This window comes from Danio aesculapii, chromosome 14 (assembly GCF_903798145.1).
Source record: "Danio aesculapii chromosome 14, fDanAes4.1, whole genome shotgun sequence".
Classification (NCBI taxonomy): Eukaryota; Metazoa; Chordata; class Actinopteri; order Cypriniformes; family Danionidae; genus Danio; species Danio aesculapii.
This window is the reverse complement of record NC_079448.1, coordinates 2,189,289-2,216,559: the sequence shown is the minus strand read 5'-3', so window position 1 is coordinate 2,216,559 and position 27,271 is coordinate 2,189,289. Positions and strand designations below refer to the sequence as shown.

Genomic DNA, 27,271 nt, shown 5'->3' with positions numbered 1-27,271 from the left:
CTGTGCCTCCTGCGACTGCTTACGTTAAAATCAAATAATCATAATCACAAATAATAAGAATAAATAAAATAGCAAAAGCTAATACAAATATAAACAGCAAATCAACCAAAAAAAGCTAATTAAACATAACTATAACGTTCGGCCATATAATAAAACTTTTAAACACAAAATCTGCACATCCATTTATAAAGTATGATTTCTACCAGGTGTAAGACTGAATCAAAGCCGTGTGTGAGCACTGAAAACTCGTCTCATCTCAGTCTTGTGTCATTACTTCTCTCAGTAGAAAAAGATCTTTGACAACGGATCCCAGAAGAATCATTTTCATCTGCCGTTCAGTCCCCAGAGTTCACAATAAACTATTTCACATGGTAATAAGACGCCAGTTCAATTACCCAGCAGGACAAAACCAGACGGATGGACACACCACACCATGCCAGACAGAAAAAGAGAGAGAGAGAGTGTGTGGGTCTTGTATAGCCTTATGTTAACGTCCCCACAAGTATAGCAATACCAGCAGTGTGTGAATTATACATGGAATAGCAAGGAAATGATATTTATATATATTTATTTATCAAATATTTTTCAGGTAATGTTAGATTGGGGCGACACTTGATGATAATAATTGTGGAACCAACATCACTACTGCTATACACTTTTATACACATATACACTTATTTAACAACACACTTTACATGCCAATTTGCACATAACCGCTGCTCATATAACGTTGAATATAGTACAAACATGTACATACACTTGTCAATCTGTATATTTGCACTCACTACTTACTTCTATTTTTTAAATATATTTATGATCTGTTTTTTGTCCTGTCTCTGTAATGTTCTTGCACTGCAGAAGCTCTGTCACCAAAACAAATTCCTCGTATGTGTGAACATACCTGGCAATAAAGCTCTTTCTGATTCTGATTCTGATTGGATTAATCTGATTGGCTTACTAATGACTGCGGATGGGAGACCAGCCGAGATCAAATCACATGCTCCTCTCGAAATTAAGCTATGGTCACACTGGGCTTTGTGTGTGCGAAATTCTGTCGTACTGCGCTGCGAAAAGCGGCGGGATTAAACAAGATGATTAGACATTAAAAAAGCCAGCGATTGCTCCATGCTTTAAATTTCAGTCCAGAAAGGTCATGTTTTGATCCTCGATTGGTCTCACGCAGTCAAGTGATGCGATTTCGCAGGTCAGAGATCACCAAGCTTGAACTTTGCACCGCAGCAACATGCGAAACTTGACGCATGACCCTGCGTTTCCGGTCTGACGCATTAGCGTGCGTATGAATGGAAGTCTATGGGAGGAAAAGTCAAGTGTGACCGCAGCTTTAGTTTGTGAAACTTCACTTAGTGGCTCAAAGTATTACGACTTTATTGATATAGTGCACAACCAAGCACATGTGGTCAGAACACAAACGAGTCGCGGGTAATGAAGTATTAAGCATTTCTCCCAAAGAAAAACTCATCTAAGCAAAATGCTTGCAGACATCTGTTGCTCTACTCACGCTTCGCCTCTTTGAAACCCATGGGTAGGGCCAGACAGAATCTGCGGACATTTTTACTATTTCTGCGGAGAGTTTTGGTAAAAATCTGCGGATTTCTGCAGAATGATTTCAAGAGTATCATAACTAAAACCTTAATATGTGAAATAAAAAATTATCTCTTTTTAAATTTATTTAATGTTTACAATGCAAATCCAATTAGATCCACCTTATTTGGTAAACAAAGCAAGTCTCTCATATAATATCTCTACTAAAAGACAGAAAATATTACTGTACACACTGCATTGTAAATAAATCAGGTGAACATTTTCATATTAGTCAATAATATTACTGTTAATAATTAAAAAGAACTGAATAAATATAGATTTACACACATTTACTCAATTAAATAAACAGAATTAATGATGGGCTAAAATCTGTGGCATTCTGCACGCAGATTCCATGTGGCCCTACCAGTGTTGGTCAAGCTACTTGAAAAATGTAGTGAGCTAAGCTATTAGCTACTCTACTTAAAATGTAGCTTAACTACGCTAAAAGCTACACCTCTGGGAAATGTAGCAAGCTAAGCTAAAAGCTACATGGCAAAAGTAGCGTAGCTACATCTAAGCTATTTTTACAATTTTCATTTTTAAATCGAAGCAACTTAAATCCAAGTCAATCATATCTTAATGATCAATAACACTGTCAATGAAACATATGAGGCAGAATAGTTCAGTTATTTACTGTAAAATAATATTGTACCAAACAGAAACAAGTTATAGTATATAACAGCTCAAACAAAAAAATCCAATAAATCCAGCTGTTTCACATTTACAATACTAAAGTAATTTATAGTAAAGGGACATATTTTGACATAAGCATTATGCATATTGTATATATATTTACAACTCTTCAATAATAAATTACAATACATAATACAGTAATTTATAGCAGTACTATAAATTACTAAAGTATTTTTTGAGCACAGCATCAGAAATTAAGTTATTGCATCGTAACATGTACTTCTCGAGGTATGGTCACGAGGAGTCCTGCTTCAGAAATAACTCCTCTCCCTCAGTCATATTTCCATGAACCAAGTTTCTCATGTTGGCCTAATTTGGTTGGCAACGTCACCGACCAGAGGTGGCAGTAATGCACCAAAAAGTTTGTTGTCAACCACCGTAAGAGAGGAGGAAGAAGAAATCTTGATTCTTGCCATCATATAGATTTACCTTCATCTGCTGGACACTGTCCTCACAGCTCCGTGAAAGTTGGTGCCGTCACTTATTGATTCGCGTTCAGTAAATGTAGCTTGTGTGGAAGCAACTGCAGTTACTTGACTAATAAAATAGCTTCGCTACTGAAAAGCTATTTGATATAGAAAGTAGCGATGCTACCGCCACGCTACTGAGAAATGTAGTTAAGCTAGTAGTGTCACTACTTGTAGCGACGCTACTGCCCAACACTGGGGCCTACTTATGGGTGACGTCACAGATACTACGTCCAAATCTTTTACAGTCAATGGTTAGTATCAGTATGTTAATCTATAAGCTAGTGTCCTCCAAAACAGTGACCTTATTCGCAATTAGAAGATATAAGCCTGATATAAACATGTAAAGCTTGTACTTTGTCACTTCAGCCTTAATGGATCAAAGATTTCTATGACGTCACCTCATACTTCAGCTTCAAATCTTCTGACCAATCAAATGCTCTCTAGTATCTGACAAGCCCTGTCACTTCTTCTCATTGGCTGTTCATTTGAAGCGCTTGAGCTCAACCACTCTCACTAGCAGAGCAGTGATTAGAAACAAAACACAATTGGCTGGTTTTTTAAAAAGAGGGAGGAGCTACAACATGCCCCGCCCTCTCTTCAGGATTCAAAGCACGTGTAGGAGCTTTAACCTGAGCTCCTCTTGCAAGACTCGAGATCTAATCGAATCGGGTGTCTATGACTGACATCGCGGATGTTCAGTAATACCGCCAGTGTTTCTCTCCGCTGTTAACACTCGTGTTTCTCCGTGATGAAGCGTGCAGAGCTGCAGATTCACCTGTAATGCTCTCCTGCAGGCGGATGGAGAGAGCAGCTGGAAATTGGATCCTCTGCGCTCGCAAATGTTGTTAACATACTGATGACAGCTGAAGCCGGCGGCTGCACACTTAAATGTGCGCACACACACACTTTCGCAGACAAACACACACACACACACACACACACACACACACACACACACACACACACACACACACACACAAATGTTCTGTTATTTAACTCTCTGTGCTGATACATTAAAATGATGAAGTGCTTCACACACACACACGCACACACACACACACACACACACACTCATCTCATCTCATCTCATCTGACTAATTCAAATGCAGTGAAAGTGAATTAAAGTTTCTTCCACCCCATAATGAGGCTGTTGTTCTGGTTACAGTTGCCGAGGGCTTTTCCCACTGTTGATCCTGCTGGGTTAGGAGGCATTACGGGAGGGGAAACACACACATCTCACTCTTATTTGTTCATTTATTATTACTTTCCGAGTCACCATCTGCTAATGTAAGTGTAGCGTTGATTTCTGGGTAAAAGCGGACTGAAGTTGTCGCTGTTTTGGAGCCGGTCTCTCATACAGGGAGTTTAGATTTGCATATTTCTTGGAATCAATATTAATAATGGAGACTGTAAGAGGCTTTCGGGTCTTGAGAAATCAAGTGTTTCTATTGGCAGTGAGTCTGACTCTGTGTTTGCCAACTGGACTTTTACATTTTGCGAGTCACTGGTGCTGTTTGTGCAGAGATCATGATGCCAGGGCGGTTGCCAGGGCATTACAATGTGGTTGCTGGGGTGTTGGGTGTGGTTGCTAGGGGACTGCAATTATATTTTAGTTTCAAAAGCTTTAGAAGCAGCAAAATGCAGTAGCTGATGCGGGATTTTGATTTATGCTCTGAATTATGAAGACTTTATTGTATTATACAGATAAGTCAGAATTATTAAACACCCTTTTAATTTATTTCTTTTTTAGTATTTCTCAAATGATGTTTAACAGAGCAGGGAGTTTTTCACAGTATTTCCTATAATATTTTTTCTTCTGGAGAAAGTCTTATTTGTTTTATTTCGGCTAGAATAAAAGCAGTTTTTTTATGAGCCGTTTTAAAGGTCAAAATTATTAGCGCCTTTAAGCTATATTTTTCCTAAAGTCTACAGAATGAACCATCATTATACAATAACTTGCCTAATTACCCTAACCTGCCCAGTTAACCTAATTACCCTAGTTAAGCCTTTAGATGTCACTTTAAGCTGTATAGAAGTGTCTTGAGTAATATCTAGTCTAATATTATTTACTGTCATCATGACAAAGAGAAAATAAATCAGTTATTAGAGATGAGTTATTAAAACTATTATGTTCAGAAATGTGTTGGAGAAATCTGCTCTCAGTTAAATAGAAATTTGGGAAAAAATAAACAGGGGAGCTAATAATTCTGACTTAAACTGTATATATAAAGCTAACAGCTTATTTTATTTAATTGAGTCTATTTTTATTATTATTATTATTATTATTATTATTATTATTATTATTATTATTATTATTATTATTATTATTATTATCATTACTATATAAATTTATTGAAATAATTATATTATTATTATTATTATTCATTTAATTATTATTAATAAAACAATTTAATAATAATTTAATTTGTATTATTGTTATTATTATTATTATTATTATTATTATTATTATTATTATTATTGTTATTATTATCATCATCATTTATTTATTATTATTATTATTATTATTATTTAAATGTATTATAATAATTATATTATTATTATTATTTAATTATTATTATAATATTAATAAAACAATTTAATAATAATTTAATTTTTATTATTGTTGTTATTATTATTATTATTATTATTATTATTATTATTATTATTGTTATTATTATCATCATCATTTATTTATTATTACTATTATTATTATTATTATTATTATTATTATTATTATTATTTAAATGTATTATAATAATTATATTATTATTATTATTTATTACATTTTATTGTTTTTATTTTATACATTTTCTTCTTCTACTTCTTATTATTAATTTTATTATTATTATTATTATTAATATTAATACAATTTATAATAATTAATTAAATTTAATTATTATTGTTGTTATTATCATTATTGTTATTATTATTATTATTATTATTATTATTAATACAATTTATAATAATTAATTAATTTAATTTAATTATGGTTGTTGATATTATCATCATTATTATTATTATTATCATCATTATTATTATTATTATTATTGTCAATGTCAATTTTATTTTTATAGCGCTATTCAAAGCACCACAATCAAAGGTTGACCAATGTGCTGAACAATACAAATCACAAAGAACAAGTATAAAATTATAGCTAAAACAAACAATTCTCACTGATAAAATGCCAAATCAAAAAGGTAAGTTTTCAACCTAGATTTAAAAACAGACAGAGATGATATAGACCTAATACAAAGGGGCAGAGCATTCCACAAGGTAGGACCAGCTACTGCGAAAGCCTGCAGTATTATTAGTATTATTTAAATGTATTATAATAATACAGTTTATTATTTTATTATTATAATAATTGTTATTATTATTATTAATATTTTTATTAAAATATTTTATTTTATTATTATACTTATTGTTATAATTGATATTATTATAAATATTAATAAAAATGTATAATAATTATTTAGTTTAAATCTAATTGTTATTGTTGCTATTATTATTATTATTATTATTATTATTTAAAAAAATTATTATGATCAAATATTTTATTTTACTTTATCATTATTATTATTATTATTATTATAATTATTATTGATTACATTTTATTTATTTAATTTAGTTTAAATGTTATTTAAATTTATTATTAATATTATTATTATTATTATTATTACTGGAATTAATTATTTAATTTATTAATATTTATTTATTTATACTATTTTTTGTTTTTCTCCTTTATTTGCTTGTGTTCCCCATTTCTCATGTTGTTTATTCTGTCATATTCATTTTCTCAGTTGTTATTGTCTTGCACTTCATCATCATTATGTTTGTCATATTCTATCATAATAATGTAAATCCACTGGCTGTGAAACTGACCCTGATTATTTTGTGAGTCAGTGGAGCTTGATTGTGCAGAACTTAACAGCATGGATAGCTAAAGGATTGTTGCCAGGGCATTGCTTTACCATTGCTAGGGTGCCCTGCACTGTTGCTAGGTGGTTATTCTGCTCTCATAGGTTTTAAAACATGTTGGAAATGGTCCCTAAAATCTACACATGCAAATACCTGTAGATAAAGGTACTTGAATTTGTGTTTTGTAGTGCAGTGGGAGATCGTGCTTTCAGCTAAATTACATGTCTGTAAATGAAGGCCTGTGTGTGTGTGTGGCAGTGTGTGAATGAGAGTGTGGCCTAAAGTTACTAGAATGCCGTCTCAAATGTCCTTGGCTGGATGAATTAAGATTGTCTGGTCAGTTGGCTTTAATTAGAGAATACTTCAGTTTAAATTGAATTGAGTGAATGAGAAATTGCTTAGAAACCCTATAAGGGAATCTGTGTGAAGATTTCATATTGCCATATTTCTCACAAGATTTTTTTTATTGCTCATCAAAATGATGAAGGACAAAATCATGATGTCATTAAAAAAAATGCTTTTATTATTTAAGTATTAATTATTAATAATTATTTTTAATAAATAATATTAATATTTTTAATGCAGTTGTTTAGATTGCAACTATGCAGTTTATTTATAAGGATAGTGCCTATTTTAAATATTTATAATTCTGAGATCCAGCATGTCGACGGCCATCAGCCTGTCATACTGAGCAGAGCAAAGACGGTTGACGTTCCACCACAAGATGGCGACAGAGACCGCATAATCAGTCCTTAGGAGAGAAAAACTCAGCGTAATGTCAAACTACAGCTTATCAAATCATTATAAAACAGGTAAGTGACATTCTAGTAGGATCTCTCTCTTTTGTATGTTGTATTGCTGTATTTATACCATAGTAATCTGCTAGTGTTTGCTTTGCTTTGGCTTTTTCTGTGTTTACTATTGTGATATCCCAATTACAACAGAGAAATACTGGGAAATCTCTGTAGACTGATGGCATTTCATGTCGTTCAGCCTTATAATCTTAAAATGGGAGCAAAATCAGCTGTTTTGTCATCACTTTAGACATTACGCTAGAGAATCAGTCAAACGCTAGCTCTAGAGTGACGTTGGTGAATGAGCAACGGCTTCTGCTGTTCTGACGTCAGCTGCAGATGTGAATGAATGGCAGAAGAAAGTAGTTCCTTATACAGAAGGGTTTTTAAGACTCTCCGTGTTTGATTTTCTTTTTCATATATACAATTATGCCACCCAACTGTTGTATAACACAATTTCACACTTGTAGTACTGCGATATGGCTGTGTATCCTACCAGTGCTGATATACAGCCATATCACATTGCTACTCATGTGATATTGCTGATATTTAATATAATAAAGATACTGTATTTGGTGTTGTTTATTATTCAAATATTTGAGGTTGGCCAGATTTAGTTTGACGATTGATGTTTTTGAAAGTCTCTTCTGCTCACCAAGTCTTAATTTATTTAGTCAAAAATGACAATAAAAACTGAACATTGTATAACATTATTAAAATGCTAAATAAATAATCCTAAATGTATTCAGCGTGACGTGATCCTTCAGGAAATAATTTACATTTCAGCTCATTTTTTGCCATTAGGGTTAGAGTTAGCTATCGTTTATCAATTTAAAGCATCTTTAATGAGTTTCACTTGCTCTAAAATGAAATATTATCATGTCTGTACTAACACAAACTCCATTCGTTCAAAAATATGCTTCAATCTAATAATTATTTACATATAACCATACTGTAAAAATCATCTGCAAACACCAACCTCACGTTGCTTTTAACATGCTAATGCTAATCAGTCAGTATCTATCAGCATGAACTATTCATTCATTCATTCATTCATTCTCCTTCAGCTTAGTTCCTGATTGAGGTCGCCACAACGAAAGGAACCGCCAATTATTTCAGCATACGTTTTACACAGCAGATTCCCTTTCAGTTTTAACCTAGTACTGGGAAACACCCATACACACTCACACATTCACACACACACACTCATACGGCCAATTTAGTTCATCAATTCCCCTATAGCGCATGTGTTTGGACTGTGGGGGAAACCAGAGCACCCGGAGGAAACCCACGCCAACACGGGGAGAACATGCAAACTCCATTCAGAAACGACAACTGGCCTAGCCTGGATTCAAACCAGCGACCTTCTTGCTGTGAGACCACTGTGCTAACCACTGAGCCACCGTGTCGCCCCCAGTATGAACTATTATTATTATGACGAAATAAGCGTTTTTATTAAATGATCTCCTGCTCACCGACACCTGTCTCTCTTCCCATCATGCCTTGCTTCTCCTCCAGGTGATGAGGCTAATACACTGCGGTTAATTATACAGCATATAAATGTCTCATTGCTCTAGCCCTCATTTCAGAGTGACACCTCACCAAATGGGGTCTCATTTTTGCAGCGGCGGCCGGATAAATTTCAATTAAAATGCCTGTCAGGACGGCTTACTGTAAGTCACAAATAAATAAATGACACACGAATATATGAATGAGTAAACAGCCCAGACAGAAGAGGAATCCTCACACTATGATGTAAGAAAGCCCCTCAACCAATCACAGGATGGTGCTCATGAATATTAATGAGGACATGTATGGCTCAGAAAATGCATGGATTTGATGGTGAAGCTGATGTTGAATGCAAACCAAGAGGATGTGGACTGAAATGGGTTATTCGTAATCCAGAAATGGTTATTTGTGGCTCTGATTTCATGGCAAGAGGACAGTAAACAGATCAATACCAGGCAGAAAATACAAAAATGCAGTTTCATTTCACCGCAGACTCAGACTATGAAAATGTTGAGTAATTTCCATTTTATGTCAATTAATATGCTATTTTCATTGTCATTAATGTGAAATTAGTGAACATAAATATAGGAGTCTGGGAAAAATGCTCATTTTAAAAGAAAATTTCAAATGCCATTAGAGGTTTTTGCATCTGAACTCTTCATATATATATATATATATATATATATATATATATATATATATATATATATACATATATATATATATATACATATATATATATATATACATATATATATATATATATATATATATATATATATATATATATATATATATATATATATATATATATATATATATATATAGAATATGTGGTCATGCTGCAGTGGAAACAGATTGAATATTGTGTCTGACTCCATCATGAGCTTGGAGGACTGCATCCATACATCTCTGCAATGACTCAAATCACTGATTAATAAAGTCATCTGGAATGGCAAAGAAAGCCTTCTTGTAGGACTCCCAGAGTTCATCAAGACTCTTAGATTCATCTTCAATGATTCCATGCTTAATGCTTAATAATGTTCATGTCTGGTGACTGGGCTGGCCAATCTGGGAGCCCCTTGATCTTCTTTGCTTTCAGGATCTTTAATGTGGAGGCTGAAGTATGAGAAGGAGCGCTATCCTGCTGGAGAATTTGCCCTCTCCTGTGGTTTGTAATGTAATGGGCAGCTCAAATGTCTTGATACCTCAGGCTGTTGATGTTGCAGATCTCTTACACGCCCCCATACTGAATGTAACCCTAAACCATGATGTTTCCTTCACCAAACTTGACTGATTTCTGTGAGAATCTTGGCTCCATGCAGGTTCCAGTAGGTTATCTGTAGTATTTGTGCTGATTAGGATGCAGATCAACAGATGATTCATGGAAAAAATCCACCTTCTGCCACTTTTCCAAATGATCAACTAGAAGTCGAGTTATTATTTGCTGCTCTTACAACTGAGATCAATGACAAGATTTTTGTCAGGTAGTGTATGTATATATTAAAATAATAATATTAAATTAAATAAAACACATAAATAAATTGGAAGAAAAAAAATATATATATATATATATATATTATTATTATTAAGTTACTATTAGTCTGCAAAAATAAGTTAAAGCACAGATGTTACACTTGGTAGATTTTACAACAAACACAATGGAGGTTGAACACTCGGATGATGAATCTGTCTATAATCGGCCATCATCAAACACACACACACACACACACACACACATGCAGAACACAATCCATCAAGGCTCTCATGAGGAAAATGATCAGACTCTTTAGTAAAACACACACACACACACACACAAACACATTCATCACCCGTCTGCATCTCATTGAAGTTAAAGAGCATGAACACACACACACACACACACACACACACACACACACACACACACACACGCACACACACACGCACACACACACAGCATTCATCACTTTATAGCATCTAGTTAACAGGGCGTTTGGCAGGAGCAGGCCACAGGCTATCATATAAACCCAGAGAAACACAGCAGAGAGAAACACAAATATGAAGAGAAGAAGAGAAGAGAAGAGAAGAGAAGAGAAGAGAAGAGAAGAGAAGAGAAGAGAAGAGAAGAGAAGAGAAGAGTTTAATATAAGTAAGAGAAGAGAAGAGAAGAGAAGAGAAGAGAAGAGAAGAGAAGAGAAGAGAAGAGAAGAGAAGAGAAGAGAAGAGAAGACTTTAATATAAGTTACAGGTGTAAAATGGGAAGGTATTTCAGAATGCGGTCTGTTTAAAATGAATAACAATAAATGTTTGTGTAATAAATGTGTGTGTATGTGTGTGTTCAGTCAGTATGTGTGTGTGCGTGTGCATGTGTGTGTCTGTGAGCTTTTAAGTGTGTTGTGTTATGTGTGTGTGTTGTGTGTATTCAGTGTGTGTGCATGTGTGTTTGTGTGTGCATGCACATGCGTGCGTGCACAATAGCATGAGTGTGTGTGTGTGTGTGTGTGCATCTTTGTTCATGAGTGTGTGTGCATGTTTTTGTCTGTGTGTTTCACCTTGTCTTTGGAAGAGTCTGCTGCCCACTATCTCAGTCATGGAGCTCACTTTGTGTTTCTGGAGTTTATCCGGAGGGATACAGGTGTAGAAATCATACAACAGCTTACTGAACACACACACATACACACACACACACAGAGAGAGAGAGAGAGAGAGAGAGAGAGAGAGAGAGAGGTCACAGATTGCACAAGAGTCCATTTTCATTTCATTCATTTTCCTTCGGCTTAGTCTCTATCTCAGGGGTTGCCACAGTGGAATGAACCGCCAACTATTCCAGCATATGTTTTACACAGCAGATGCCCTTCCGTCACAACCCAGTACTGGGAATCACCCATACACGCTTCCATTTCACCACACTCATACAGTACGGCCAGTTTAGTTTATTCACAGTTGATTCAGTTTTGTGGTGTTCAGAAATCAACTAATCGGCTTCAGCAAGACAAGCGTCAGTGTGTGTGCAGGATCTCTATGCATGGTGTTAAATAACAGATAAGAATAGAAGAAATGACTGAACGCGCACACACACACAGGCAGAGAAAGCGAGCTGTGTTTTATTGATCGCGTCTCAGAGAAACTACAGTATGATATCGAGCGAGTCTGAGTCAGTATACAGTGATGAAGCGCACTTTCAGCTCTAACTGGATAAAACACTCCAAACACACTGCTTTTCAGAGCAACCGGCTCCGTAAACTCATTACAGCTCGCGCGAAATTAAAATAAAGCTTTTTAGAGGTTAGATAGATTCAGTCTGTTGGTCACACTTTACAATAAGCTTTTATTAGTTGATGCATTTACTAACAGGAACTAATAATAAACACCACGTGTACTGATTTATTAATCATTGTTCAACATTTACTAATGCATTATTAACATTCATATTCATGCTTGTTATCATTAGTTAATGCAGAGTGAGTTAACATGAACTAACAATGAACAAATTCTGTAATACATGTGTTGTTCAGTGGTTGTTTATGTTGGTAGAACTAACATTAACTAATACAACCTTACTGTAAAGTGTATAATCTAGTTCTATATAATCTAGTTCTCCAACAAACTAGATTAGCTTATGAATTATAAATATATCTATACTCTAGTTTGCTCCAAAACAGTGATCAAATTTTGCGTTCAATCAGAATAATGCAAGTGTCAGAACAGGTCACAGCAAAGCTGATTTGGTGTGCCGTATAGTGTTGTATTAAGTCTGTGGTGCTGTTTGTGTCTGTATTTTTAAGTTTCAGTATGTAAAGAGTCAATGTTAACCAATCTAAGCACTGATCTCAGCACTGTAGTTATTATCTCTCCTGTTATGATTCACTATGGCTGTAGATGAGGCTGTGAAATAACTAAATCAGCTTTTTTTTAATGGTGAAGAGTCTAAGGATTTGTTTCAGTGACAACCTCTGTGTGTATAATCACGCGATCATCCATATGTCTTCTCTTTTCTTTTTACATTAAAAAAAGAATTGTGATTATTAATCATTTATATTATTCTCCATTAATCGTATAATCAAATGCCAGATATAGGCGGTTAATGATCACAATTGACAAATGATTTAATTATAAATTAATAATGTAACTTTTATAATCATTGATTTTTATACCATTTAATCCAATATAGAACTAATATAAACATGTAAAGGTGCAGTGCAAGTTTGACACCCAGTGGTTGAACTTGGTATTGCATTCCTGGATCAAAACAAATGCAAGCGCAGGTTGCCAGATTGACAACAACAACAGAAGCGAGCCTGACTATCGAGCCTAAACGCTGATTTACGGCTGATTTAAATCCTGTTCTAAATTAAAGTACCGGCACGCGATAGAAGGAACATTTTTATTCTTATTAAACATTTTTTATTCTTATTAAAAGGGTTTTTTGTCCTAACCAACACCTAAAAAATGTATATATTAGAAACGGTTTCTATTTCATGCAGCTGAACAACAGAAAACTTGATGATATGATCGCCTCAGGTGCACCTCATGTGCTTTATTTAGTGTTAAATGCTAATAATGTGAGTTTGAATGCCATTTTACATGACATTTGTTGCCGTATACTGAAAGCAACAGCAGATAATTTACCTCAGAGCTTGAAAATGAACTTCAGAACTGTGCCTCAGTGCAAGCCAACACATATCAGTGATTCAGCATCTACATTTAATAATGTTAAAGAGGTTTAATATGTATTAAATGCATTATAAACCTTACCATTTCGCTGGAGTGCAGTGAGTGCACTATTCTGTGCTTCTGAATGATTGTGTTTACATTTCTGTCATGTTTCGTCTGGTGTAAACCACCAATTGCTCATCACTGCAAATCACTACAAATCCTGCTCACCTAATGTTTAGGCTTGTAATATTTATATTTTTTGTTGGTTAATAACCTCATGTGGAACTCTGAATCTGCGTCTCATTTCGGCAATGGTATCTGGATGCAGCCTTTATGATGCAAGCTGAGATTGCATCACTCAACGATGCAATGTCAGACACAATGAGATGAGCCCATTAAAAAGCATTGGATGCAGTACAGACTGCACTGCACCAGGTCTGCAGCCAGACCTCTCTCCATTTCGGAGTCTGCTTCTGTCCACTAGAGGTCGCATTTTGGTAGCAGATGCATGCTTTGAGAGTCTTCCTGACTGAATATACGAAATACGCTGTTTTCCACCAAGGCAACCACGGCTGCTGAAATATAATTGGCTAAACTGGCAGTGGGCGGGTTAAAGGGACCAAAACGCACATTTTAAAAGCAGAATATCTGACTTCAGCATTGTTTTTCAGATAAACAAGAACGTTCACTGAGCATGTTTCTGAAATATCTGCAAATATATGATATTTTCATGATTTAAAAGAGTCAAACACTTACATAAAGCACCTTAAAGCTTACAGTTTGTCACTTCTGCCTAAATTAATCAATAGTTTTACTCACGTCAGCTCAAACGTCAGTTACTTATTAAATCATAACCAATCAAATGCTCTCTAGTGTCCGACAAGCCCCGCCCCCTTCTCATTTGCTTTTCTTTTGATGCTCTTGAGCTCAGCCACTTTCACTGTCAGAGCTGTAATAAAAACAAAACTCTATTGGCTGTTTTTTAAAAAAGGGAGGGGCTGATCTATGCCCCGCCCTCTCTTTGTGTTTCAGTTGAGATTACGTCAAACATCGAATAGCAAATGGCCATCTCAAAGCACTTTAGAGTCAGATTAAGCGTGTGATTATTCAAGATTGAGTCTGAATCAAGATATTTTATTAGGAGATATTAGATATATCAGTAACTATTATTACTGTGAGACTCACCTGAGGAGTTTAGCATTAAAAACGGTCTCCACATCTTGCAGGACTGTTGGCAAATACTTCAGAGCAGCCACCTACACACAAACACACGCACACACATAAATAATATATATATATATATATATATATATATATATATATAAATGTAAAATATATATATACAGATAAATAAATACAATTTAATTAAATATTTATAAATAGTAAAAATTACAAACTATATTTAAAATAGAAATATATATGTTATATTGTGTTGCATGTTTTATACCTAATCAAAAAACAATAATAAAACTGCATAACATCTTAATATTGTTTAATAATATTAAAATATATTTATTTAGAAAATAATTAACCAATAAAAAGTTATGTAATGTATTATATTGCACTGCATACTGTATATTATATAATGAAAATTATATAACGTCATATTTATTTTGTTTAATAATGCATACACAAAGTTATGATGCAATGTGTACAACTAAAATGGTGTGCATACAATATGAATATTATATATGAAAATGTTCAAATTATTCGATTTTAGAAAATAAAATTGTATTATAATTTTTGTAACATAAAAATATATACAGTGTGTATATGAAAGAGTGTTATAAACATGCATAACACATACAACTATTATGCATAGAATAAAACATTTTCAACCCAGGCTCATTCTGAAAACGTAGTCCCGAGGACGTTTCTGGAGACTGCGAATTATGTAGCCGGAGGTACGTATGGCTGCATTTAATTTTTTAAGCGAACGCTGCGGGGCGGTATGACGCCGTTCCTTTTAGCGCTTGCCGCCTGACCGCTTGCCTTCGTGTGGAGGGCTTTCCCGCTGCAACCAGTTTGTCTGGTTAGCTCGTCCTGTACGTCGGCGGACTTGAGACGCAGAGAGGAGCTGATTACGACGACGACGACCAGGTTCGAGTCCGGGGAAGAGCGGTTCCAGAAATCAGGTAAGACTAAAACAGAATCCAAGAAATAAAGCGAAGAGGTTCATAACAGGGTGAGAATGTGGTAAAATCCGAAAACGTGGTAAAAAAAAAAAAATAAATAAAAATCGGACGAGGGCTTTTCTTTTTCTGGACGGCTTTTGTAAATCGTTGGTTGGGTTTAGGGCGGGCGGGTCGATCAGTAAAATTGGTTGGGTTCAGGGAAGGAGGAGGGTGGGTCGGCCGGCCGATTGGCCAGTCGCCCAGTCAATCATACAGCTAGTCGGACAGACAGACGTTCGTTCGACAGCGGCCTCTGGTGGGTGTACGCGAGAACCAAAAACTGCAAAAATTTGTACCTCCCGGGACGTGTTTCGCGGTCTCCAGAATTGTCCTCGGGACTACGTTTTCAGAATGAGCCTGGATTGAACATTTTAGAGTCTAGAACTATATTTAAAATGAAAAGAATCAATATTTTGTTTAATAATATGCATTTAATTTATCATATAATAATAGTTATTACATTATTTTAGCATTACTATTAATAATAACACACAGTATGTCTGTGTAACTCTATATGTGTGTGTTTGATAGTGACCTGCTGCAGTAGTGTAGTGGTGTAGTCGCTTTTCATCAGGTTATTGATGGACTCGAACAGACTTTTGAGAGATTCTTCAAACTCTGCCTGTTCTTTGCCTTCATACAGTCTGAAAATAGAGAAACACAAGACATCACACATCTGTTCACACACTTGCTGAATGTTGGAGATGTCAGACTCATTTCACACCAAACACAAAAAACAGCTTAAGATTTACCATTTAGATTAACAGAGTCACATATATTTCTGCTCACGCTGCATCATAAGTCACACAGCTTTCTTTTATGATCTATATATATATACAGGGTGGGCCATTTATATTGATACACCTTAATAAAATGGGAATGGTTGGTGATATTAACGTCCTGTTTGTGGCACATTAGTATATGTGAGGGGGCAGATTTTTCAAGATGGGTGGTGACCATGGTGGCCATTTTGATGTCGGCCATCTTGGATCCAACTTTTGTGTTTTCAATAGGAAGAAGGTCATGTGACACATCAAACTTATTGGGAATTTCAAAAGAAAAACAATGATGTGATTGGTTTTAATGTAACTTTATTCTTTCATGAGCCATTTCACATATACTAATGTGCCACAAACAGGACATTGTATCACCAACCATTCCCATTTTCCCATTCTATATATATATATATATATATATATATATATATATATATATATATATATATATATATATATATATATATATATATATATATATATATATAATTTTTTTTATAAAATAAATAATAAAAAATTAACTTTTAATAAATATATTTTTAAATAAACTAAAATTATATAATAAATGAATGAAATAAAAAATATAAAAATTAAATTAATTTATTAGTTAATTTATGGCTGAGTGGCTTATAGTCTGACTTTTATTAAGATATTGGCAGTTTATTAATAATTATTAATTATATTATTTACTATTTTATTAGTAACTACTGTCTTACAATTAATAAGCAGCAAATTAATCATACATATATAAATTATATATTTAATAAATATTTTAAATCATGAGAATGCATGGCATAATGTGTAAAATTAAAATTACGCACATACAAATATGAAAATTCCATAGAAAAATATATAATAAAATATATAAATATCACTAAAGAAAAACATATTCCAATATATATATATATATATATATATATATATATATATATATATATATATATATATATATATATATATATATATATACAAAATTATAATATTTTATAATTAAATAATTTATTCTAATACTTTTTGTAGCAATATTTATATATATTATTAATTCATACCATTAATTCATTTTTTTAATAAAATATTTACTTTTTTCAAGTTTATGGCATCATTTTTATTTAGTTTAATACAGATATCAATTACATATAAAAATCATTAAGTATTGAAAAATTATGATGTGAGATATAAAAATTATGCACATAAAAATATGAATGTATATATTATAAAAGTATATTATTATAATATATTATAAAAGTATATTATTTATTCATACATTTTGTTAAATAAAATATTTACATTCATAATGAGACAAGTATATAACATCATATTGATTTTGTTTATTAAAGATATCAATTATATATTTTTTAAAATCATTAAACATAAAAAAATCAGGAATAAAACTTAAAATTATGTACATAAAAATATGAATATATCTTTTATCAAAATAGCTACAATATAAAATATTTATAATGTAATATTCAATTATAACGTCATCTTATCTTCACTAAAATGTATATATTTTATATGAAATTTACTATCAATTATAGGAGTTTACTGTGGCAAAGATAATGCTTTGTTAATAGTGGGAAATGTACCTTATAATAAAGTGACTAAAGACACTAACACATCAGTTCTGAAATGTCCATTTGCTGTTTTAATTTTTATAAATATTAATTTGCATACAATGTGCATGAAGAAAACTGTCCGAAGATGCATTTGATTGATGCAATAACCTTAATTCATTCCCCTGCTAATATAATGCATAATAAAAGAAACTCTCAAATGGTAGTTTTTCTAGCAACACACGCACATTTCTAAAAGCTATTATCAGGTGTAAAGGTCACCAATCACATTTACATCCGTGCATTTAGCAGACGCTTTTATCCGGAGTGAGCAACAAAAGCAATTAGTCAAAGAGCCGACAATATTCATAATATACAGGAGGTTTGAGCAACGCAAAAGTCTCTCCATGAGCAGCAGAGATTAAAAGTGTATTAGTGCAGGAGCCGGAGGAGAGATTTAATGGCCTGACGCTGTACTGCTGCATCAGGACAACGTCAGGAGTCCAGTTACACTCCAAAAATATCCCTAAATTAGCAGTTTTCAGTATTTTGTGGTTCATGTTTTTATTTGTCCCTGTTTATTTATGCTTCTGAATGGCATTATGAGACCTTGATCTTTCTTCTGACAACTTTTAACCTTAAGGAGTTGTAAAAAGCGACCTTTCTGAACATTTTTAAGAGTTAAAAGTGATATATTGGAGTTTGCATGTTCTCCCTGTGTTGGTGTGGGTTTCCTCCGGGTGCTCCGGTTTCCCCCCACAGTCCAAACACATGCGCTCTAGAGGAATTCATGAACTAAACTGGCAATAGTGTGTGTGTGTGAAGGTGAGAGTGTATGGGTGTTTCACAGTATCGAGTTGCAGCTGAAAGGGCATCCGCTGTGTAAAACATATGCTGAAATAGTTGGCGGTTCATTCCGCGGTGGCGACCCCTGATGAATAAAGGGACTAAGCCGACAGAAAAATGAATGAATGAATAAATGAATGAAAGAGATATATTGTGTGTGTGTCAGGAGTAATGTTACAGTCCGTGGGGTTTCTGAGGTGGAGATTATGCGGTAACACACCACAGTATTTACCGTGGCACCGCTGAGAACAGACGTGATTACTGGAGCATTGTTTCTCTAATCCACATGAGAGCTACAGTTAATACTTCACCTCTGACCACACACACACACAAACACACACTCTTTAACAAACACACAGCGCTATATAGACAAACCATATAATATACGTATGCATAAACAATGACATCGAGACAAGTAGATGTGCATTTTGTGGAATTAGTCAACATACCAAGAAATATATGCATGCAAACTGACACGCTTCAACCTCAACAAGAGCAGGGTGGAAATTATACAAAAACACGGTATTATACCTCTGTTCAGCAGGAAAAGAAGACCCCTTGCATTGAATAACAATATTCAAATTTTGTTTACATGGTGGAAACTTATACTTATCATTGAAGCACTTTAAGCATCACTGTTTTATATCATTTCTAAAGCTTTCCTGTAAAATGAAACTACATTTTGGAGTCACACTGCTGTATGTGGGTATGGGATGCTTTTCAATTTGACTCAATGTGCAAAAACAGCTGCAGTTTTATTACAATTAAATAAATCTCAACCCATGAATGCAAAATAGCACAACTCAACCTCAAAATCACTCGATTTAGAACAAAGTGAAGCAAAAATGGAGACTTTTGCTGGCATGTTTGGCCTAAAGCCCAACCTTAAACTAATGCCATTTACTCTGTTAAATGTAGTTTACACACAATAAATTGTGCCATCGTTCAGCTTAAATTATATCTGTTTGATTGTTCACTCATATTTCAGTGGTAATATTCCACTGTTTAAGCAAATACTGTAGCTTAGATAAATAAAAGGCAGGCAGATCATTCTACATGCTACAGGCTACATACACAATGCATTTTATGAAAAAAGCACAAGAATTTTATTTATTTATTTTATTTTATTTCACTTTTTATTTATTTATATTTAATTTATTTATTTAATTATATTTTAATTATAATTTTTAATATTGTGTTTTGTTGTATTTTTTTATTTAGCTTTTTATTTAATTAGTAATAAATATTATGAAAGTAAAAATCACATTTCATTTCATTATTTTATTTTGTTGTATTTTAGCTAATAGTTTAAAAAATAAATTTCACAGTTTTATTTATATTTTATTTTATTATTTATTTATTTTAATTATATTTACATTTTTTGATTTAATTATTTTTATTGTGAGTTATTGTATTTTTATTTAATTTTAATAGCAAAAATTATTATGAGAGCAACACAATATCATTTTCATTTTATTGTATGCATGCATGTATGTATGTATGTATGTATGTATGTATGTATGTATGTATGTATGTATGTATATATATATATATATATATATATATATATATATATATATATATATATATATATATATATATATAAATCTAAAATCTATTTACTAATATATATATATATATATATATATATATATATAATTAAATTTATTATTTTTATTTATCTTTATTTTTATGATATTTTATTTTGTACTTATTTTATTTTAGAATTCATTTTTATATTTAAATAATAACAAATTATTGTGAGAGCAACAAAATCACATATGCTTTTTATTTATTTTTATTTAATTATTTTGATCATATTTTAAGGAAAAATATTTTAAGTTAAGTAAAAAAAAAATTTCACTTTTTTATATTTTTATTATTTAATTTAATTATATTTACTTTAATTATTTTTTATTGTATTTTGTTTTATTTTATTGTATCTTTTATTTAAACAGTAATAAATTATTATGAAAGCAACACAATTACATTTTCATTTTATTGTATTATTTAAATACATACATACATACATACATTTATTGTTTTTATTTATCTTCTTTTTTATTTTACTTTTTTTGTATTTATTTTATTTTATTTACTATTTTATTTAATTTTTTATTTAAATAGTAATAAATTATTATCATTTTCATTTAATTTTTTTATTTATTTATATTATCTTTAGTTTTTATTTTATTTTATGTTTATTTATTTTCTTATTTATTTGATTTACTTTTTATTTCATTATTATTTTTTCATTTAAATAGTAATAAGTTATTATGAAAGCAGCTCCACGCACAATATCCAAAATCTAAGCATTTCCCAAATGTTAAAAACAATCAAATTCAATCATTTTCAAGCATTTCCAGCAGCCGTACCTTGTGTCGTTTCCACAGACATGATAACAGCATTATTTTCAATAACATGCACTCTGAAACCCATCTTCAATCCACTGTGTTGTCAGGCCCTCAAAACATTGCGCTTGTGTAAATGAACAGCCTGAACATGCATAAAACATTCTGCCTGTTCTGTAAACGAGCCCTCCTCAGACACACTTTCCTGGAATCTGTAAACCTTCCCAGAAAAACACACGATTCATCCTCAACAAAATCCCTTCAAATCAGCTCTGATCAGGAATAAAACTCAGCAGAGACATTATATATTCATCAAACGCCATAAACACACCAGCAAATACACACTGTAGGAGCTCTGATGAAGGCATTCATGTTGCCCTGGGCCCAACACACACACACATACACAACTGCACATGCACACACATACATTCACACACAAACACACAACTGCACATGCACACACATGCAAACACATTTGTACATACACACACACACACACACAATTGCATGCACACACAGACACATGCACAGAAATGAGCACACTTACACACAAGACACACATACCGTACACAAACACACACACACACACACACTCACATACATAATAACCCACACAAGCAAACATACATATACAAAAACACAAACAAACACACAAGCCTGCACACAAACACACATGTATACATACAGCACGAATGCACGAACAAACAGACAATAAACACACATGCATGAACACACACAGAAACACACAGACACACACACACACACACACACATTTGCTCACACTGTCACATATACAAACACTTTAAAATACGCACATACGCAAACACAGAGACAAGCACATACACAAACACACGCACTCACACACTAAAGACACACCTCACACACATAACATTCATAAACATAAACACACACACACACACACACACACACACACACACACACACACACACACACCAGCAAAATAACAAAATAATAAATCCTTCATGAACTATTTTGGGTAACTTTCCCATGCATTCCCCCTATTCAGATATTAAATATAATGCGTCGATTCACTGTGCAGAGAGTGTGTGTGTGTGTGTGTGTGTCTAGCCCAGCCGTTCACACACACACACATGCAGAAAAGCGTATCAAACGTCTGTGTTTTAATCTGGATGTATCAGAGAGTTATTTTAACAGCGCAGAGCAGTGGAGTTTTCCATTAAACTGCATTATCAGAGCGATGCGCCTCCTGCCGGGCATCAAAACACTGCAAACACACTCCCGCTGAGAGACTCTCCTCTAATATACACTGAACGATCACACACACTTCCACAAGATTGATGTGACTATTTTCAGTTTCATAAGGACCCTTTTTATATAGTTTAGCAACAAAAAACATTAGCACTAGCACTATTACGCCACTACTCTAAATCTATCAGACCTCCTTTTTTATAAATGAGCATTGTCTATCAGTCTCTTATGATTAGGTTCAGAAGTTTCATTTAATAGATAATTAAATAAGGTTATTATCTAAAACAGTTCTACACCTCCATCATTGAATCAGTCATCTGCACATCAATAACTGTGTGGTTTAGCTCAGCTACTAAATACGACCTCCAAAGACTACGTCGAATAGTTCGGACTGCTGAGCGAATCACTGGTACAACCCTTCCTACTCCCCAAGAACTGTACTTATCCAGAGCGAGCAGAAGAGCTGCCAAAATCCCTCTGGACCCCTCACACCCAGCACACTGCCTCTTTGAACTGTTACCTTCTGGTCGACGCTACAGAGCACTGCGCACCAGAACAGCCCGACACAGAAACAGTTTCTTCCCTCAGGCAATCCATCTCATGAACACTTGATGATAATAATTGTGGAACCAACATCACTACTTGCTATACACTTTTATACACATATAGACTTATTTAACAACACACTTTACATGCCAATTTGCACATAACAGCTGCTCATATAACGTTGTATATAGTAATAAACACGTACATACACTTGTCAATTTGCATATTTGCATTCACTACTTACTTCTATTTTTTTAAATATATTTATGATCTGTTTTTTGTCCTGTCTCTGTTATCCTGTTGCACTGTAGAAGCTCTGTCACCAAAACAAATTCCTCGTATGTGTGAACATACCTGGCAATAAAGCTCTTTCTGATTCTGATCTAGTAAATAAAATAACTTTTTTTTTTAAAGGTCACTTTGGACGATTCTTTGGTTTTTAACAAGGTCGAGTTTCTTTTGTGTCAAAACCAGCTAAATCCACATGTGCTTTTTTTGCAAAAACCTCTAAATCAACCTATTGAGAAAAGATATTATAATTAGTTGAAAAATCTATAAAGATCCAATTACTGGGTCAGTTGGTGTTTCTGTGTGGAGTTTGCATGTTCTCCCTGTGTTCGCGTGGGTTCCCTCCGGGTGCTCCGGTTTCCCCCACAGTCCAAACACATGCGCTATAGGGGAATTGGGAAGGCTAAATTGTTCGTAGTGTATGAGTGTGAATGAGTGTGTGTGGATGTTTCCCAGTGATGGGTTGCGGCTTGAAGGGCATCCGCTGCGTAAAACAAATGCTGGATAAGTTGGCGGTTCATTCCGCTGTGGCGACCCCAGATTAATAAAGGGACGAAGCCGACATAAAATTGAATGAATGAATAAAACATTACACAAACCACCTAAACTTAAAAATACATAAATCTGTCAAGTAAATGGCGGTTCATTCCGCTGTGGTAAACCAGGGAGTAAGCAGAAGGAAAATGATTTAATGAAATCTGTGAAGTATGCGCATTTATCAATAACATTAAAACTAACATTAATTAAATCTTAACAATCTGCTGTTTTCACAGTAAGAAACTGCTGAGAAATGCAGTATAATAACGTGAACAGTGTTTGTCATGATGACAGCACATAATATTAGACTAGATAGTCTTCAAGACACTAGTATTCAGCTTAAAGTGACATTTAATGGCTTAACTAGGTTAATTAGGGTAAAGTTAGGGTAATTAGGCAAGTCATTGTATAACAGTGGTTTGTTCTGGAGACAATCCAAAACTAATATTGCTTAAGGGGGCTAATAATATTGAGCTTAAAATGGCTTTAAAACAATTAAAAACTGCTTTTATTCTAGCCGAAATAAAATAAAATAAGACTTTCTCCAGAAGAAAAAATATTATCAGAAATACTGTGAAAAATTCCTGAATCTGTTCAACATCATTTGGGAAATATTGGAAAAAATTAAAAATAAAACTCACAGGAGGGCGAATAATTCTGACTTCATCTGTGTGTATTCCGTGTTTACATTTTATTCGCATCTTTGATGGAAACACAGCTAATGTGAAACGGTCAGAGAAATGAGCATCAGCCACAGTGTGTGTTTCTGCGCTCAATGACGGCATCCAGGGGCCCTACAGGCAGATTCATAAATCACACACACACACACACACACACACACACACACACACACACACACACACACACACACACACACACACAGGGGTCCTTAATGAGGCTGTTACACTCCTGGACAAAACGCCGCACACAGAGCAGCCAGAGGACATGCAACTCTGTCAAAATCCCTAGAAAACGACAACATCGCTTGAAAATCTCTGCCCCGAGCTGCTGGACGGTCATTTTCTTGAGTTTGGTTTTGTTTTCTGCTCACGTTCAGATGAGCGAACATTCAGACGGACACAACAACTCTTTCACGATATTCTCTGTGCTATTTGGCGCTCTTAAAAATGCTTAAGGAATATTATTTGCATTAACAAAATAAATTATTTTAAAATTAAAAAAGAAAGAAAGAAATTATATTTAATAAATAATAATAACAAGATTATATTTAATATTCATTTATATAAATATTGTATATATATATATATATATATGTGTGTGTATTATATATTAATATTTTTTTCTTACATAAATTAATTAAATTAAAATTAAATGAATTATTTCTTAATATAATTTAAATAAACAATTTAATTACACATAAAATATTATAATAATAATAATAATTATTATTATTATTATTATTATTATTGTTGTTGTTGTTATTAAATAAAAAAATAATAAAATAATTAAAATTAAATAAATTATTTCTTAATATAAATTAAAAAAACAATTCATTTACATATAAATTATTATTATTATTATTATTATTATTATTATTATTATTGTTGTTGTTGTTGTTATTAAATATAAAAAAATTATAAAATAAAATAAAATAAAATAAAATAAAATAAAATAAAATAAAATAAAATAAAATAAAATAAAATAAAATTCCCCAGTCAGACATACTGTGAGTAGAGCATTCTGGAGCGGACGATGAATTTGAAGATGTACTCCAGGGCTTTAAGTGTCCTCAGGATTGGTTCACAGGCCTCGCCGCGACTCGACACGTCCAGATACGTCTTCAACACAGACATCAGCTTCCTACAGCACACATTAAATTTACTTTGCATTATTGAAATTAATATTTTGCCTTTTAATAAATACATAAAAAATTACAATATAATACAATAAAATATAACATAATGTAATATAATATGCATTTCAAGTGTAAACTCAGAAAGTAGTGGTGACAGATGAGGGGTTATATTAATAATTAACTTGCCAAACAAACAATTTACATAAACCAAAATATATATATATATACATATACACATATATATACATATACACACACGAAGCTCTGTAAGTATCTTTAAGAATGAAACACACACACACACTGCCCTCTAGTGTTCAGAAGAGTTTGACTCACTTGTAAGCCAGTGTGGCACTGAAGTGTTGTTTGATATAAGCCTCCAAAACTGTGTTAAAATGCTGGAACTTTCTGTCAGCGATTAAACCGATGATATAAATCTGAAAGAAAGAGAGAAAAACACATTGGAAATATAACAGTGATTGTCACGCAGATGACAAAAAAAACAGAAGTACCTATTACAGGAGGCCATGTAAAAACTTGTACACATTAGATGACCACAAAAACACTTGCGAAAAATTAAATTGAATAAAATAAAATAAAATAAAACAAAATAAAATTAAATAAAATTAAATAAAATTAAATAAAATAAAATAAAATAATTTAGGCGGTTCATTCCACTGTGGTGACCCCAGATTAATAAAGGGACTAAGCCAAAAAGAAAATGAATAAATGAAACAGTAATTAAATTTTTTAATTATATAATAAATAAATTATAAAATAAATATCTAAGACAGATGCATTATTTTATAGATGTATTATTTATAGAGTGTGTATGTGAAGTTTTAGCTCAAATTACCACACAAATAACATTTATAACTCTCTGGAATTGATCCTTTTAGGCTTTGATCCTAATTGTGGCGTTTTAGTGACGGACTCTAAATTAATGCAATTAAATTAAACTAAATAAAATCTTAATTTAATTTTGAAGTTATATAATAAATATTAATATTACTTCTAGCTATATAAAGTGCTAAAAATGTCATCAGAAATGAGCTCTATGCACAGCTAGAGCTTTAAAGAGTTTTCAATTTCACAAGGTTGTTTTTACAGCATCGATGTTGTAATGTAATTACAATACATTCAGTTAAATAGACTTCAGCATTCATTTAGCTGTTCAAGCCTAAAACAAGATGAAAGACTGTTGTAACCGCTAGTGCTGTCAGTAGCAACAGGCAGAAATTCCATTGAATATACTGAGGTAAAATAAACTGTCCTATTTTAAAGACATGGCGGGGGGAAATGGAATTTAATGCAGTGCTTCTTGTCCAATCAGAGACCCACTTCATATCGCATATTTAAGAGGCAGTGAAGATCGCTGATTTTTAGAGAAATCAGATCTTAAACGTGACAACTTTGTAATTGAAAGACAGTTCACTGGAAGCGCTTGGGGTGCCTGATTGAAAATGAAAAGTCTGTGTGCATATAGCCTATTGCTAAAAATGTTTGTTTTTTTACATAAAAAGCATATAT

The 27,271-nt window shown here is 32.9% G+C and overlaps 1 protein-coding gene across 1 annotated transcript in view; it reads right to left on the bottom strand.

Moving 5' to 3' along the window:
* Window positions 1–27,271, bottom strand: part of LOC130241176 (dedicator of cytokinesis protein 2) — a 298,239-nt gene that overhangs the window by 237,959 nt on the left and 33,009 nt on the right. Inside the window, exons 21-25 of the mRNA XM_056472897.1 lie at window positions 26,078–26,178; window positions 25,615–25,749; window positions 16,337–16,445; window positions 14,813–14,883; window positions 11,524–11,630 (exon numbers count right to left, since the gene is read on the bottom strand). Of these exons, the coding sequence (XP_056328872.1) occupies window positions 11,524–11,630; window positions 14,813–14,883; window positions 16,337–16,445; window positions 25,615–25,749; window positions 26,078–26,178 (523 nt within the window). The remainder of the gene's footprint in view (window positions 1–11,523; window positions 11,631–14,812; window positions 14,884–16,336; window positions 16,446–25,614; window positions 25,750–26,077; window positions 26,179–27,271) is intronic.